The sequence below is a fragment of the Heterodontus francisci genome, chromosome 1 (genome assembly GCF_036365525.1).
Source record: "Heterodontus francisci isolate sHetFra1 chromosome 1, sHetFra1.hap1, whole genome shotgun sequence".
Classification (NCBI taxonomy): Eukaryota; Metazoa; Chordata; class Chondrichthyes; order Heterodontiformes; family Heterodontidae; genus Heterodontus; species Heterodontus francisci.
Window position 1 is genome coordinate 140,401,171 of NC_090371.1, and position 18,272 is coordinate 140,419,442.

The 18,272-nt window shown below is 44.8% G+C and overlaps 1 protein-coding gene across 1 annotated transcript in view; it reads right to left on the reverse strand.

The window, feature by feature from the left end:
• LOC137368729 (NACHT and WD repeat domain-containing protein 2) overlaps positions 1-18,272 on the reverse strand; it is a 212,687-nt gene that overhangs the window by 21,628 nt on the left and 172,787 nt on the right. The window contains exon 5 of the mRNA XM_068028946.1: positions 12,986-13,130. Within this exon, the coding sequence (XP_067885047.1) occupies positions 12,986-13,130 (145 nt within the window). The remainder of the gene's footprint in view (positions 1-12,985; positions 13,131-18,272) is intronic.

The following is an 18,272-nucleotide window of genomic DNA, read 5'->3' on the forward strand; positions in this document are numbered from 1 at the left end:
GTCAGTTATTCTCTGTGACCCTGTCCTATCAACACCTTCCCCTTTGTTATCTCTTGCCCCACCCCTGCTTTATTTGCTTAAAACCCATTACATTTCTAACCTTTGCCAGGTCTGATGAAAGGTCACTGACCTGAAATGTTAACTCTGCTTCTCTCTCCACAGATGCTGCCAGACCTGCTGAGTATTTCCAGTATTTCCTGTTTTTATTTTAGATCTGGTGTTGGGTAATGAGGTAGGCTTATAGTAAATAATCCTTTCGATAAGAGTGATGAATTTCATACTGAGATTGATAGTGATGTAGATATGACTGAAACTGAGGTCTTAAATTTAAACAAAACCATTCTGTAGGTATGAGGGCAAGTTGGCGAAGATAAAATGGGAAATTCAATTTGAAGATATTATGGAAGGTAAGCAATGATGAACATTTAAAGAAATAACTTAGAATTCTCAATGAATATACGTTCCCTTGGGGAATAAAAACTTTATGGGAAAAGTGGTCCAAGTGTGGCTAACTAGTGAATGTAAGGAATAGTAATAGATTGAAAGGCTTAAAATGTTGTTGAAAAGAGTAATGAGCCTGAAGATTGGGAAGGTTTTAGAAATCAGCAAAGGTAGACCAAAAAAACTGGTAAAGAGGGAGAAAATAGAATGAGAGCAAACTAGCAAGTAATATAATTACAGATTGTAAGAGCTTCCGGAAGTATGTAAAAAGGAAGAGATTAGTGAAAGTAAATATGTGTTCCTTCGAGACAGAGTCAGGAGAAATTATAATAGAGAATAAAGAACTGGCCTTGATGTTAAACAAATATTTTGGCCTGGATTTTATTCTGGCGGTGGGGATCTCGACGTCTGGAAAAAGTGACGCCGAGATCCCCATGTCACCTCTTCTCCGGAAGGCCTGCTGAATCTAGTGCCAATTAGGCACTTAATTGGACAACGGCAGGCATTCCACAGGACCAAGGACCCCGTCATCGGAAGTTGCGCCCTTGAATAGCTGCTGGCCAATCAGAGGCCGACAGCTGCAGTGGCATTGCGGAGGTATTGGCTGCTACTGGAGGAGCACCTACCGGAGGCCAAGGAGCATCGCTGGACCCAGGCCACAGGCAGGTCAGGGCAGGAGGGGTTTTGTGGGGTAGGGGGGTCATGGGGGAGGACATGTAGGGGGCTCAGCAGCAAGGGCAGGGGTTGTGGCTCTCAGCGGGCTCCCCCCCACTTCCTGATGCCAGGTCCCTTGTTCAGACACTAAGTGCCTTTAAACGAGGGACCTCCCCCCTCACCGGAGCCGGAATGCAGCTCGCACGGTTTGTCATGCCGTGCTTCCAGAGCGGTAACAGGGCCACCCCGCCGCACTGCTATTTGTGGCTGCAGAGGGAAGAGGCCCTTAATTGGGGTTAATTGCCCAGTTAAGGGCCTCAATTGGCAACAGGGCAGGAAGGCCATTCACAGACCTTCACACGCTGGACTAAATTTTGGTGGAGGCGGGATGATGGCGGGAACCACCCTCGTCACCATCCCATCCAATTTTATGCTCTCCTCCCCTCCAAACTCATCACGGGGGAAAGAACATAATTGCCTCCTTTGTATCTGCCTTCACAGTGGAAGCAGTAGTCGAAGAACAACAACAATTCGTACTTAACAAAAGATTTTCATATATGTCATGCCTTTCACGACTTCAGGACTTCCCAAAGTGCTTGACAGCCAATGAAATACCATTGAAGTGTAGTCACTGTTGTAATCTGGGAAAAGCAGCAGCCAATTTGCATATAGCAAACTTCCACAAACAGTAATGTGATAATGATCAGATAATTTGCTTTTGCGATGTTGGTTGAGGGATAATTATTGGCCAGGACACCAGGGATAACTCCCCTGCTCTTCTTTGAAATAGTACCATGGGATTTTTTTTACATCCATCTACTTTTATTTATAATTTGTATTTATATGATACCTTTAACGTAGTAAAACGACATTACAGAAGATTGTCAAACAAAAGTTAACATCGAACCACATAAGGAGATAACAGGCCAGATGACCAAAAGCTTGGTCAAAGAGGTAAGTTTTAAGGAGTGTCTTAAAGGAGAAAAGAGAGGAAGAGAGGCAGAAAGGTTTAGGGAGGGAATTCCAGAACTTTGGGCCTAGGCAGCTGAAAGCATGGCCACCAATGGTGGAGTGATTAAAATTGAGGATGCTCATGTTGCCAGAATTGGAGGACCACAGATATCTCTGAGGGTTGTAGGACTGGAGAAGATTACAGAGATAGGGAGGAGTGAGGCCACGGAGGGTTTGAAAACAAGGATGAGAATTTTAAGCGGGAGCTAATGTATGAGTGATGGGTGAATGGGACCTGGTGCAAGTTAGGGCATGGGCAATGGAGTTTTGGATAACCTCACATTATACAAATAAAGGGCTTGTGGGATTGGGGATAATATATTAGCATGGATTGAGGATTGGTTAATGGACAGAAGACAGAGCAGAAGCATACAGGTAATTTTCAGACTGGCAGAAAATAACCAGTGGGGTGCCGGAAGGATCAGTGGTTGGGCCTCAGCTATTTACAATCTATCAATGACTTAGATGAGGAGACTGAGTGTAATGTATCCAAGTTTGTTGATGACACAAAGCTTGGTGGATAGTGAACTGTGAGGAGGATGTAAGAGGTTGCATAGACAAGTTAAGTGATTGGGCAAGAAGATGGCAGATGGAGTATAATGTGGGGAAATGTGAAATTATCCACTTTGGTAGGAAGAATAGAAAAGCAGAATATCATTTAAAAAATAAAAGACTAGTAAATGTTGGTTTTCAGAGGGATTTGGGATCCTTGTACACAAATCACATTAAGTTGACATACATACAGCAAGTAATTAGGAAAGCAAATGGCATGTTAGCCTTTATTGCAATCAGGTTGGAGTATAAAAGTAAGGAAGTCTTGCTGCAATTATAAATCGCTTTAGTGAGACCACACCTGACATACTGTGCACAGTTTTGGTCTCTTTACCCAGGGAAGTATATACTTACCTTAGAGTGGGTGCAACAGAAGTTCACTAGATTGATTCCTGGGGTGCAAGGGTTGTCCTATGAGGGGACTTTGAGTAGAATTTGCCTCTATTCTCTGGAGATTAGAAGAATGAGAAGTGATCTCATTGAAACGCATAAAATTCTTAGTGGACTTGACAGGGTAGATGTTTCCCCGAGCTGGACAATATAGAGCTAGGGGCCCATAGTCGCAGGATAAGGGGTTGGTCATTTAAGACTGAGATGAAGAGAAATTTCTTCACCCAAAGGGTTGTGAATCTTTGGAATTCTCTACCCTAGAGGGCTGTGGATGCTCAGTCATTAGAGATCGATAGATTTTTGGACACTAAGGGAATCAAGCAATATGGGGATAGGGCAGAAAGTGAAATTGAAGGAGAAGGTCAGCCATGATCTTATTGAATGGTGGAGCCGGTGTGAGGGGCTGTGTGGCCTACTCCTGCTCCGATTTCTTATGTTCTTGATGCTTTCAGCAAAATTGCAGGGAAAGGAATTTAACACAAGTGTATTAATACTCAGATATCACTCATAGTGATTTCCAGGCTACTGGTTTTACCTCCAGATTTTCTCACCACTTTTCCTGAAAGTACAACTTATGCTGGGTAGAGTGCTGTCAGCCCTCCACTAAGTTACCTGAATGGCCATTCTTTAATATCAGCCCAGATACTGACAGTCACCAAACAATTTGTGAGGGGGGCAGTTGGCAAAGGGAGTAAATAATTCTATGAATTATTTTAACACCAAAAGGAAAAATGCATACAGAACGTTTGTGAAATATATATGTGCGCAGTCAACAGTATACCAAAGTTTGTTATATGCATCCACAAAGGCTTCCTGTACTGTGCATGGATAAAGAAAACTTCTGGTCTGAATGTGTTTGTCCCAGAAAGAGATTTCAAACAAGAGACAATGAATAACTGTTCTAAAAAGTAAGGTTAACAACACGAGGCAACTAACACCAACCAATCACGTTGATTACAGATAATACTTGAAATCTGACCAGATTCATAGACTACAGTCACTGATAGGTGGCATACTTTGAAAGTTTGTTCAGTGCAGATTCCACAGGCCTTCTGCCAGATTGTCTGACTGCATTACCTACTCAACCAAGTGCCAGCCAAAGGAGATTATATTGGGTCAAGGGTAAAAACAGCCACTAACTGGATGCTCTGTTAATAAGAAACACTTGTTCAGGCTAATTGATGATTATCATGATTTGAATGTGCGTGCAGCTGCTGAAACAAACAACTGCATGTTTAACACTTAAGCACTAATTAGATACAATGTTCCTGGAGCTGCATATGTGACCTGCACTCACCCACTTCCACTGAAGGTGTAGAGTGTGCTGGTTGCAGAGAAGCTAAGGTGGAAGGATATCTCAAGAGAGAGGGCACCCAGTTTTTTCTGGCACTGGAGGTTGTGGTGGAGGAGGTATAGAGGAGGAGGGATGTTCTCTACCCACAGCTGGGTAGGAGGCCATAGAGACAGTTAATGTGGTGCAAGTGGGAGGAGATCGCCCGAGAGGTGACAGCCAGAAGCCCTGGCCCAGGGCATAACTCTAGTGGTGCAAGAGTCATAGAGTCATATATGGCACAGAAGGAAGTTATTTGGCCCATTGAGCCCATGCCAGCTCTCCATGGAGCTAAACAGTTAGTCCCACTCCCCAACTCAATCCCTGTACCCCTGCAAGTCTATTTCTCTCAGGTGGCCATCCAACTTCCTCTCGAAGTCATTGATTATCTTCGCTTCCACCACCCTGTGGACAGTGAGTTTGAGGTAATTACCACTCAGTACATTAAAAAAAATGCTTCCTCATACTCCCCCTGCATCTTTTGCCCAAAACTTTCAATCTGTGTCCCCTAGTCCTTGCACCATTTGTTAATGGGAACAGCTTTTCTTTGCCTAACTTATCTAAGCCTGTCATAATCTTGTACACTTCTATTAAATCTCCCCTCAATCTCCTATGTTCTAAGGAGAACAATACCAGATTTTCCAATATAACCTTGTAACTAAAATTCTCCATCCCTGGAACCATTTAATGACTTGACACGAATGGTCATGGTAAGATCCCATCTTCCAAACACACTTCTCAATATCTGCACTGCCACCAGCATCACAACCTCAACACATGTCATTCACCATTAAGTATGCACTGACGTTCACACACTTCACACAATTATATCTTTCACAGGCACTACTCACATCTCAGACAAATCTCACTTCAACTATGAAAGGCATCTCACACACATACAAGTACACCTGCCAATACACTCATTCACAGTCAGCATTCTTTCTCTTCCAAGAAAATATAGCACATAACAAGTGGCACAGGTCCTGACCGGAGGAGGCTAACCATGTCTGCATAACATCGCTTCCCCTGACGAGGCAGCACTGGCTGTGATTTGGAGGGGAGTGGGAGACAGTATGGCCAGAGGCAAAGCAGGTGCCATATCGCCTAGAAATATGTGGCCACTCCAGCTACCTTACAGATGCACAAATATTCCTGATCCATAATTCCACAACCCTAATCCTTAGTCACAAGCTCCATATGGTCTCATCACACATCCTCCTAAAGTGGTCACACACGCTGCACCCTAAACCTTCCAGCTTTCTCACTGCAGGCTCCCAGAAGCAAGATCTACCTCATTGTCCAGATCAAATGGAAGATGAATAACAGCGATTTTGTTCCCCTTGCCCATCAATTCCTGCCACCGCCAAAGGAAGCAAAGGAGGAGCAGGATGGGACTGAGGAAGAATGCGCTGTTTCAATAGCTAGCACTGTTGCAGGTACCATCTCAGAGACCAATGCCACATGTACGTTAGAGTCTAGGGTAGAAGTGATATCCTCACAGTGGGACACACCAGGCACCAGTGGCCAACAGCATGCAGGTTGGAAGGGACACCATGGGTGTCACCTTTCCAGGGGCAAGGCTACATACTACTTCTACTGTAGCAGAGTCAAATGAGGACCTTGCAGGGCCAAGCTTCACAAGAACGCTGATGGGTGTGACAAACCAAATGCTTGGTGCAATGGAGAGCCTGCCTGAAAGCTTACAGATTGTAGCTAGGGGGATGCAGGAATTGTCTCCACTTACGTCTGTGGCTTGATGCAGAGCATGGAATCATTTCTCCCCAGCATGGAGCTTCTCATTACCAGCCAGTGACTTGTGGAGCCTGACATTATGCACTATGCAGCATCTGATGACTGAAGTTGCGGTTTCCAATGCCGTCATTGAAGCTTGCATGGATCTGCAAAGTGCTGCAGTGGAAGCCTAGACAGCTTCCATAGTGGTTCTGAGATCCTTGTTTAAAAGGAGCTTGTAGAATGTCTCCTATGCCCAGAGACCTGTCCTCCCACTAGTACACTGAGCTGACTGAACAGAGGCGCTGAGGTCATGGCATGGGAGTCATGAAACAGGATGCCAGCATTGTCACTGCACCATTGCCTTTGCTGTCGTATGCTAGCCGGGCTGCCCAGACTGCTGAGATGATGAAGTCTGAGATAGGACCATTGGCTCACAGCCTCTCAAGAGCATCCCACGAAGATATCTGAACTGCCCTCTTCAGATTTTTACAGCCATCCACCTTACCTGCTGCTGCCATTGGGGGTGCATTTCATAGAAACACAAGATTACGCAATGGCAGTTACAAATAGCCATGAAGGGTAAGCAGTAGGGTGAATAGTTTAATATTTATAAGTGTTGTTGGTTATGTCATGTTGAAATTGCTTCTTTTTGATGGTAATTGGATATTGGTGGAATCACTGATCTTTAATATTGTAAATTTTAAGGGGAAGGGATTGAATCAAGTGAAATCAGTTGATTTATTGACTTATGGATCTTAAGCAGTGGAAAGTACATCTTGCGGCAACAGTGCTCTAGAGTCTGATGGTGGAGCACGTCTCTCAAAAGCACTCTTCAATTAGATGGTAGTAAGCCTCCTGTTCAGGTGTGGACTGTTGATCTGGAAGCCTCTGGTTCTTACCCTGGTCTCCCTCCTCATCCTCTTGTGGCTCCTGAGCTTGACCATTTGGTATAATTGCTGGTGGTTACGACTGGTCTTTCATGATGGTCAGATTGTGGAGCATGCAGAAAATCACCACCAATCTGGACACCTTCTCGAACGAGAAATGCAAGGTACCTCCAGGGCATTTAAATCACCAATGGTCTGCTCAATGACATTCCTAGTGGCTGAGTGAATTTCAATGGGAGGTGAGGGGTGGAGGGCCCATTACACAGCAATTTAGTCAGGAGTGGGATAGGTCGACGATGGCCTTTCCTCCCAGAGGCCAATTGAGGCCCTTAAGAGGCCTCACTTAAGGGCCACTTAAGGGCTTCTTCCCATTGCCGGGGGTTGGGGAGCGGTGGGGCTGGGGGACGGGGGGGGGGGGGAGGTGGGGGGGCGGTAGTGGGCCTACGCCACACGAAGAGCTCACCTAGTAAAATGAGGCGACCTCCCTGCTGGCTTGTGGTGGGGGGGCCCTCCTCTGTGGGAAATATGTGGCCCACGGAGGGCTGCCACTGGTAAATGACCCACCTCCCTGGACCCCCTCCCCCTGTACTCAACACCCACCCTACCCTCCCCGATTGCTGGGGCTGCCAGACTGGCCCCGTGGTCCCCATCTACCTTGTCTCACTTACCTCAGGTCTGGGGCTCTAGCGCTGGGCCTGGGTCCAAACCCTGGTACAGTCCTAGCAATGGCCACTGCTCCCAGTGGCGCTGCCGATACTACTGAGCTGTCGCCGGCAATAGCGTTCGGCGGCAATGCGCAGGCACGGCACCATTTTTAAAGGGCTTACTGCCCTCAATGGACATTTAAAACTTAAAGGGTCAGGTAAGTTAAAGTTTCACAAAAAACAATTAAATGACCTTTTCATGCATTTTCCCACTCCCCCAATGGGCATTCCTGCCCTTTCCCCCCCAGAATTCCTATATTGAAAATTTGACCGTCCGCCATCCGGCCCCCCCGCCCCCCCCACCAATGTTCGGCATCTTTATCCTTTATCCCTTCCCGTCACACCCCTTAACCAATCCGCAGTGCTGTAACCCCACTCCCTCCCTCCTGCACAGAGATAAAAACCTCCTCCTTGCTCCCCACAGCTGTCGCGCCACATTTCCCCGAATGGGGATTTGAAGTCGCAGCATTGTTGGCCGCTTGAATGAAGATCGGTGCGGTGATTAAGGAGGCGATGGGACCTCCATTAAAACAGGTATGTAAATTAATTTACATATTGAAATGGGGGTCCCATCGCCACAAGGCCTCGCTGCTGCCGTTCCCGATGGCAGAGGGGCTTTAAAATCCAGCCCATTGTGTCAATAACAACAACAGTTTATATTTATATAGTGCCTTTAACATAGTAACATGTCCCAAGGAGCGTTATAAAAGAAAATTTGGCGTTGAACCACATAAGGAGATATGAGGACAATTGACCAAAAGCTTGGTCAAAAAAGTAGGTTTTAATGAGTATCTTAAAGGAGGAAAGCGAGGTAGGGAATCAGAGAGGTACAGGGAAAGAATTCCAGAGCTTAGTGCCTTGGCAACTGAAAACACGACCACCAATGGTGAAGCCATTAAAATGAGGAATTAAAGTCAGGAGACCTAAAACAGGCATTAGGTTCCTCAAATATGCAAATGGTGCACCTAATGCCTGTTTTAGGCAACCAGGGATGCCTATAAAATGGTCTGATCTAATTTTGGATTGGATGTCCTTATGGAAACAGATGTTGTTCCTCAAAATTGGGTCTTGTTGCACCTGTTTTATGACTGTAGAATGGGTGTACCAAGGCCCAATTTCTACTGGTTTATTCCTGCAATTTGTGTGGTGATGAGCTTATGCTGGTGTACATTTAGGAAGAGCAAATAGGAATAATGCATTCAAAAAATGCAATTTCATGTCTTTAGATGCTGGATTTCTCCATGGGTAGAACGTTCATCACCCAATTTTCAAACAGGTTTCCCTGCCGATAATGGTGTTCAGACAGAACCATTATACTGGTAGTAACTTGTATTACTTGTTGGAGAGTATTGCAGGCGCCTTACAGAGCGGTTCAGGCAGTGGAAGCATTGCTTAAACACCCCAATGGTCTTCTTGATGACATGTGTGGCAGCATGGCTTTCATTATACGCGTGTGCATGGGTTGGACACCGGAGTCATAAGCCACCAGTCAGTTGTTTTTTCACTGAGAACTGCTGGTGTGACATTGGCTGTTTTAATTTCTCTGCTCCCCTCATTCATTCTAATCTATCACCCTCTGAACTTTCTGCACGCTGTTCTCTCAGATCCAACCTTAACATTGTCATCAATCCAGTCGACAAGGGCAGTGCTGTTGTTGTCTGGTGAACCGACCTCTACCTTAGAGGTTGAAAGTCATCTCTCCAACATTTCCTCCTACCTCTCCGTGGACCATGACCTTACCACTGAACATCAAGCCATTGTCTCTAGGTCTGCCACTCACCTCATCTCCTCCTGAGAACTTCCTTCTATGGCCTCCAATCTCAAAGTCCCCCAACCCCGAACAGCCCACTTTTATCTCGTTCCCAAGATCCACAAACAGGCCTGCCCTGGTAGAACTATCCTTTCAGAATGGTCCTGTTCCACTGAACTGATTTCTTCCATCTTGACTCTATATTTTCTCCACTTGCCCAGTCTATTCCCACCTACATCTGTTACTCTTCAGACACGTTCCATCAAGTTCTTGACCCTAACCTTTTCACTATGGACATTCAATCTCTATAAACCCCCATCCCTCACCACAATGGTCTGAGAGCTCTCTCTTTCTTCCTTGAACAGAGGCTCAACCTGTCCCCATCCACCACCAACCCCCTCCACCTGACTGAACTTGTTCTTACATTGAACAATTCTCCTTTAACTCCACTCACTTCCTCCAAATAAAAGGTGTTGTTATGGATACCCATATGGATTGTGGTTCTGATGAAGGTCACTCACCTGAAACGTTAACTCTGCTTCACTCTCCACAGATGCTGCCAGACCTGCTGAGTATTTCTCACTTCCTTTTCTGATATATTGATGACTGTATTGGTGTCACTTCCTGCTCTCACCCTGAATTGAAAAATGTAATTGACTGCTTCCAATTTCCATTCTTCTCTCACATTCACATAGTCCAACTCTGACTCTTCCCTTCCCTTCCTTGACTTCTCTGTCTCCATCTCTGGGGATAGGCTGTCAACGACTCCCACAGCTACCTGGACTACACTTTCTCCCACCCTGCTTCTTGTAAAGACTCCATCCCATTCTCCCAGTTTCTCTGTCTCCATCACATCTGTTCTGATGATGCAGGCTTCCATAACAGTGCTTCTGATATGTTTTTATTTTCCCTCAACCGAAGATTCCTCCTTGACCAAGTCTGTGACCACTTCCCGCGCTTTTGCTCTCATCCCTTCGCCTCCCTCCCAGAACGGCGACAGGGTTCCCCTTGTCCTCACCTACCACCCCAGCAGCTTCCATATTCAACAGATCATCCTCTGACATTTCCATCACTTCCAGTGTGATGCCACCAACAAACAAATCTTCCTTTCTCCTTCCGTCAGCATTCCGAAGGGACCGTTCCCTCTATGTCACCCTGTTCAACTCCTCCATCACCCCCGACACCTCGTTCCCTTCCCACGGCACCTTCCCAGGCAATCACAGGAGGTGTAAACCTGCCCTTTTACCTCCTCCCTTCCCACTGTCCAGGGCTCCAAACATTCCTTCCAGGTGAAACAGTGATTTATTTGTACTTCTTTCAAATTAGTATACTGTATTCGCTACTCACAATGTGGTCTGCTGTATATTGGAAACACCAAACGTAGATTGGGTGACCGCTGTGCGGAACCCCTCTGTTCAGTCCGCAAGCATGACACCAAGCCTCCGGGTGGTTGCCTGTCATTTTAAATTTCCACATTGCTCTCATGCTGATCTCTCTGTCCTTGGCCTCCTGCAGTGTTTCAATGAAGCTCAATGTAAGCTCGAGGAATAGCACCTCACCCTTCAATTAGGCACTTTACAGCCTTCCGAGCTCAACATTGAGGGAGGAGAATTACTCCCTGAAGACCCTGAGTGAATATGATCTCCTGCTGAGAGCCCTTCTCCCTCACCTCCTCCACCTTTGAGCGGCTTGAACTCCCTGTGTTGCCTCTGTCATTCTGCCCGTCATGCTGCATGTTCAGCTGTGCGAGGTTAAGACGTTTGCTGGAACATTCAGGTCAAAAATGGCACTACTGGAGTCAAATCAGTATTACACACTAAGTAACTTGTTATGGCCAGGTGAGGAGGAGGTCTAAGGCTTACCCCTTTCCTCTTATTTGACCACACAGGGTTTATTCCTTTTAAACAGTGATTGTGCTTACCACCTCTGTGAATGTTTTATTTTTTTCCTTTACTGTGATTGCGAAAGAACCAATTGAACAGGTTTTCTTGAGTTTAAACAAGAGGTAAGTTCATTATACTTAGCACTCTAACCTGATTTAAAAATACTAAAAGTACACATTCACGTACACATTCTCACGAGAAACGCGCGCGTGAACGCACGCACGCACACGCACACGCACACACGTAGATTACAGGAGGGAAAATAGATTTGGTGATTGGATTAAAGTCCGGAATAAATGGAACTTAAATACAGTCTCTAAAGTGGGTGATCCAGTCGTCCTTGGCTGAGCTGTATTCTTGAAGTTCTTGGTTGATCAAAGTGTATTTTGGTCGGCTTGCTTTGCTCAGGGTTTTCCTGAAGGCAGAACCTGTAGTTGGCTCTCTTCCCCTTGTCGCTGGCTGTAGTGGTCTCTAGGCTTGGAGGGTCTCCCAGTTGCAGATGGTTTTCACTTGATGTTTTCTGGGGAGAGAGAGAAGGGAGCAGCAGCCTTCTGTGCTGCTGTACATTCAGTTACTGCCTGTCTGCTTGTCCGTATGACAAAACTTCCAGTTTCTTCAGAGATGAACAAACAGTCACATGGTTCTCTCACACCCCTTTGTTTTTAATGAGGTCCAAAGTCTAAATCCCAAAACGTCTCTTAGGTGGGGTTGGCAGTGTTTACCCCATGGAGGGTCGTCTCCATTTATGAATGCCTCGAGATGGTTTGGAATGTCCTGCTAACGAGGGTGATCTGGCTAATCTACTCAGTTAGCCAAAGCATTGTTCTGGCTGGGCTTCTTGCTAGACCTTTTGTCTCCAGTTCAATCTCCTGGTATTTCAGATGTAAATGGCAGTGGCCATTTTGGCTGCTAGTTATTTTTAAAGTTACTGTAGGGTTTTTTCCATTAAAAGTCTAATGTAAGTTTCCAAATGATGAAATTAATATTTTCCGTTTGACATATCGGGTTTTCCTGACAAATTTCATAATCTGTCCACTCTGCATATTCCCAGACCATGCTCCCAGCACACACACTAACAACCTCCCCAAAATGGCTTGTGGTGCAATGAGCATCAGAAGTCTGTGCCTGTACCACAGTCACCCTTTTAGACCTGAAGCAGCACCTATAGCCAAAAATATGGACACTACTCAACTGAATCATGCACCACATAATTCTACATGTATGTGTGTATGTGTATAACATACTTTTGGTCATCAGGGGAAACACAAGTTTAAGGAGTTACTTATAGCACAAACTAACTCTATCTTGTTCTTCACATTTACTTTAAAACTGATTTTCCAACAGATAAATATTCAAATATCAGTTTTTTGGAACTGAACACCATTTTTGAATTTGCGCAGTTGAACATTAAAATGCGTAATGAATTTCCTGGTTGTGACTGTATAGAGTGACATTTGGCAGCTTGAGGAAAATGTCATCATATTTATTTCTGTTTAAGTCATTTTGTAAGTACCTCAGTTAAGTTTCACGAACATTGCTGATAAAGTTTGGTATTGTTTAAAGTGCATTCCTAGTCATTATTAAACTGACTTCATTTCACCTTTGCACTGTTTGGTTTCATAGTAACAGTGAAAAACTGAAATTCTTACCTGAACAGAGATATTTTTTGGCTTTGCTACTATTCATCGTTCCTCGTTGCTGCAGTAAGGTTACCGCAGTTTTGAAAATGTTCTTGATCTCCTCCGATATTTTCTTCCATTTCTTGTCATTGGGAGAATTTACACTTGTATCTATCTACACAACACAAAGTGAACAATATATTATTTTTTTTATTTGCTCATGCAATGTCTGCTCACAGGTAAGGCCAGCATTTATTGCCCATCCCTATTTACCCTTCAGAAGATGGTGCTGAACCGCCTTCAGGAACTGCTGAAGTCCCTGTGGTGAAGGTACTCCCACAGTGCTGTTAGATAGGGAGTTCTAGGATTTTGACCCAGGGACGATGAGGAAATGGTGATAAATTTCTGAGTCAGTGTTATGTAACTTAAAGGGAAACTTGCAAGTGGTGGTGTTCCCATGTGCCTGCTGCCCTTGTCCATCTAGATAGTATAGGTTGCAGGTTTAAGAGGTGCTGCTGAAGAAGCCTTAGTGAGTTGCTGCAGTGCAATTTTGGAGGGAGTGAATATTTGATTGTTTCAGTATAAAATTCCCACTAATTCCTACCAGTAGTCTACACTGCATTGATGTGTGAGGTGTGGAGGTATGATATTGCTTAACATGAGAACAATTAAATTGTTAGGTAAATTGCCTGGGCCTCTTTCTTGCATCTTCTGATGGTCAGTTTAAGTTCATTAGTAATAGCTGACTTTCACTTTTTATAAAGTGACCAATTATCTCACGAACTAAAAAGAATCTTAAGAATGTGTCACAGTGATGTGCTAAGCAGTATCATGGGATTGTGTTGGAATCTGCTCCACTTCCATGACAAGTACATAAAATTTAAATTTAAACCAAAGAACTGAGTTAAATAGGCTTTTATGAAATGAACTTAGTAAATTTATTGGCATTTTCACCATATGACTAATACCCTATGGTTACCAGTGTTCGCCAACAAAACATTCCACTCTCATGACTTTGCCACTCATAGATTCTTCTTCTACATCCACTGGTAGTCATGTAATATTCATTGCGTGTTACCTGTTAATTAATTAAAATATTAACGCAATATACATACAATACATTCAATCTTTGCTTTGACATTGTTGTGGGATCTACTATGAACTAAGGAAACTTAAGTCTTCCTTTATAGTTTGTCCAAAAAGCTCTAGTGTTGAATGACAGCAATAATAATCAAGGACATTACCCTAATGTACCTCACCTATACCTTGGGATATGTAAAATGCAGCACAATTTGGGTATAAAACTACTACATGATTTGTGTCACTTATTTGGCCACTGGTTCACTGCTTGAATTTCCAATATGTAAAGAAAAAGGAATGAGGGATTAGAAAGCAAGGTTAAATTTAATACCAGTTTTGGGAGAAATATTCAAGATTATTTTAAGGCATCTAGTGGTTGGGTACATAGAAAAACAGTTTGTTAAAGGGCATTCAGGAAAGGAAGCCAAATTTTAACTAATATGCTGGTGTTTTTCAAACATAGTACTAGCATGGTGGATGGGAAAAATATGATTGATATCATCAGAAAGATCTACCACTGTTCCATTCATCTCTTTTGGTTCCTTACTCTAATACTAATTATTTTACACAGGCATTCATATTGAACTGCATCTGCTCCTCACTGGCCCGGTTACTTAAAAGATCCAAAGCCTCCTCAAATTTTGTATCATTTTTCATTATGTGAATTGTGTGTGCTTTTGCTATCATCTTCAGTCTTGGAAATCTCTGTTTCCTGTTTTCAAGCCAAAAAGGTGCCACATTGCCAATTGATGGCAAAGGTAAAAGGTTATGGAATAGGATATAAAGTATGGCACTGGATGGATATTTGGCTTGGAAACAGGAAACAGAGATCTCCAAGACTGAAGATGATAGCAAAAGCACACACAATTCACATAATGAAAAATGATATAACCCATTCGAGGAGGCTTTGGATCTTTTAAGTAACCAGGCCAGTGAGGTGCAGATGCTGTTCAATATGAATGCCTGTGTAAAATAAGTAGTATTAGAGTAAGGAACCAAAAGAGATAGTATTTGTTGAATGGAACAGTGGTACACCAAAGTGTTCTGCTTGGCAGAAGTAAAATTAAGTTTAATTGTAGGGAATTTCAATGTTAAGGTGTGACGAAAATCATGAAGACAGCAAGTGAAGTTCGTGGATAGGAATTCTTGGATCATAGAATGAAGCAGCACAGAAAGAGACCATTCAGCCCATTGTGCCTGTGCTGACTCTTTGAAAGAGCTATCCAATTAGTCCCACTTCTCAGCTCTTTCCACATTGCCCTATAAATGTTTTCTCTTCAAGCACTGTCCAATTTCTTTCTGAAAGTTTCTATTAAATCTTCTTCCACCACCCTTTCAAGCAGTGCAATCCAGATCACAACTCCAAAAAGAACATCATGGGCAGAATTTTGTGTCCGAAGAGGGAATGGTGGTGTGGGGGGGATGGAGAATTACATCGGAAGCGTCTGCCCAGAAATCCAGCGTCGGTCCTGGATTTAGTCAGTGGCGGAATCACCACCCCAACGCGACGGTAATGTATTTTAAATTGCTGACAAGTTAATTTCAATGCTTTTGCTTCTAATTCATCGCAATTCAGTGGGGACTTGTTATTAAGTTGACAGTGGGAGGCACTCATGCGCCTTTGGATTCACAGCCATTAAAAGCTGGCGGCACTGAGGTGAGGCTTCACTGCTGCGATGGGGAGGCTGCCAAGACCAGCAATGCATTGGGGAAGAGGGGGTGCAAAGACCATTTACAGATTGTAGAGCTGTGTGCTCTGCAAGGGAGTTGGGGTCTTAGGGGTTCTGCAAGGGTGGGTCGGGGTCTCAGGTGCTCTGGAAGGGGGTTGGAGTCTCGGGTGGGAGTGCCAGCTAGGGTCTCTAGTGGTCTGCAGGGTGGGGCTTGGGTTTGGATGGCTCTATCTGGTGAACAATCTGTTGGGTGAGATGTGTGGTCACCAATACTACTGGATGAGAGGGTTGTCTATCAGCAAGGGTGGGCACTGAGGGTCATCAGGGATTCTGCCAGAAGAAGTAGCAAAAGCTCAATTGCCAGAGCAGGGTTGTCTCTACATCGACAGTGTTCTGGAGGCCCACTGTTCACCAGACATGGGCCTCATACATCCTGTCCTTTTGGACCCCCCTGGCGCAATGCGGCGCCTCCAACAGAGGGAGGGCCAAGAGGCAGCTGTGCCTGCCTGTGAAGCTCCATGACGAGAGCAACAGCAGCCTGCCAATGCCAAGAAAGGCCCACCTGTGCCAGAGAGTGTACTGGATTCAAATCAGCTACCTCTAAATGTCTGAGCAGCATTGTCAGCAAAGATTACAGCTCTCCTGGGAGGCCATCACTGACTTATGTGCCCTGCTGCAGGACGAGTTGTGACCTATGGGATTTGGGAATCACCTTATGTCAGTGGCCCTAAAGGTCACAGTGGCACAAAACCTTTACGTGTTTGAATCATTCTAAAGATCCACCAGGGTCATGTATGGGATCTTCCAGGGAGCAGCCCACCACTGTATTAAGGAGGTGACCAATTTTCCCTGTTCAAGAGGGCTGGCAACTATGTGCACTGCCGGACCGACCCTGACAGTCAGGCAGAGTCATCAGCTTCGGGGCCATCGTTGGATTTCCTCGGGTGCAAGGTGTGATAGATTGCATGTATGTGGCCATCAAGGCTCCAACAGATCAGTCAACTGCAGTCATCAACAGGAAGGGGTTCCATATAATCAATGTCCAACTGGTCTGCGACCACCGAAAGCATTTCCTGCAGGTGTGTGCCCGTTTCCCCGGAAGCAGCCACGGTGCCTACATAATTCGACAGTCCCAGGTGCCACAGCTTTTCAGGCCCCCCAGTTGCCTTCAGGGATGGATTCTCGGGGACAAGGGCTACCCATTGAAGACATGGCTACTGATGCCTGTGTGGAACCCTCACACTGCAGCAGGGAAGAGGTACAACAGTTGCCAAGCAACCATTGAGCAGGCCATTGTGCCACTGAAGATGAGATTCCGCTGCCTCGATCGATCTGGTGGAGCCCTGTATTTTGCCCCTGTGAGTATATTGTTATGACCTGGTGAGGAGGGTTTAATTTTAAACACACCGTGTTTTTAACTCCCCCTTGGTGAATCCTTGTTCATCGCTTTCCAATTATAATGCAAAGAAACCAGCACAAACAGATTTTCTTAGGTTTAAAGAAGAAAAGTTGAAATTTACTAAACTTGAACTAAAACTAATTTGGTTGATGCCTTTGGATACACGAAGCCCCCATGCTAGCATGCATATGTGATAAACACAAGCAAATAGACACAGAAAAGAGCAGAAGGAAAATAAAGTGGAAACATTTGAGGCAATATCTGAAGACCTTTTGTTATGGTTCTTCAAGCTCACTGTAGAGTCCTTGATTGTAGGTAGATCTTACTTTTCGTTGCGGCCCAGTATTCTTCTTAAACCTTGTTCACTGTAGGAGACTTTTCTCTCTTGGGGTTCATGTGTCTTTAGTGGATTCAGAAGCTTGTGAGAAAGATGGAAGCAGACAGGAGAGAGATTTTCTCAATCCAGGAGCAAACAGTCTTTCTGAGTTCAAGCTCTCTGTGGCCAGTTCAAAAGAAAGCCCTGGAACAGCCAATTAGTCATGCGACCAACTGGCCTAACCAATCTTGTGGATTGTATCCTCCTTGGCATGACCCTGGAAGGCACTTCCTCGCCTTCTATGTCTGTTAGTATGTAAATGTTTTTTCCAGCCACGGCTGATCTGTTTAACAAGTCATTTCCTCGCTTCATTAACAGCTAAAAATCAGTATTCACATGACAAAACCAATGTGCCTCATTCTTGACAGGTGGGAGCCTGCATGACAATATCGTGTATCATTGTGGTCTGCTGTGCTCTGCACAATCTAGCACTGCAGATGGGGGAGATCTTGCATGACAATGAGATGCCTGAGCGACACTCCTCCACCAATGAGGAGGATGTGGAGCAAGGTGATGAGCAGGCAGCAGTGGATGTTGCAGCCCTTGTACTGGAGGCCAGACAGAATGAGCGACATGCTCAGGAGGTGATAGCAAATCTCATAATTACCTTCTTCCGACTAGCTTGATGTCCACTCGCAGAGAAACCAATAAAGAATGACCACTGCATGTCGCCTCCGTTCCATTTGTGTTCCATGCCTAGCACCCAGCTGAAACACGTGCTAGTGCCCATGGGAGATCATATTTAAATGAGGGCTGTGCTTACATTGGCATTCCACTAAGGGGGAAGGGTGA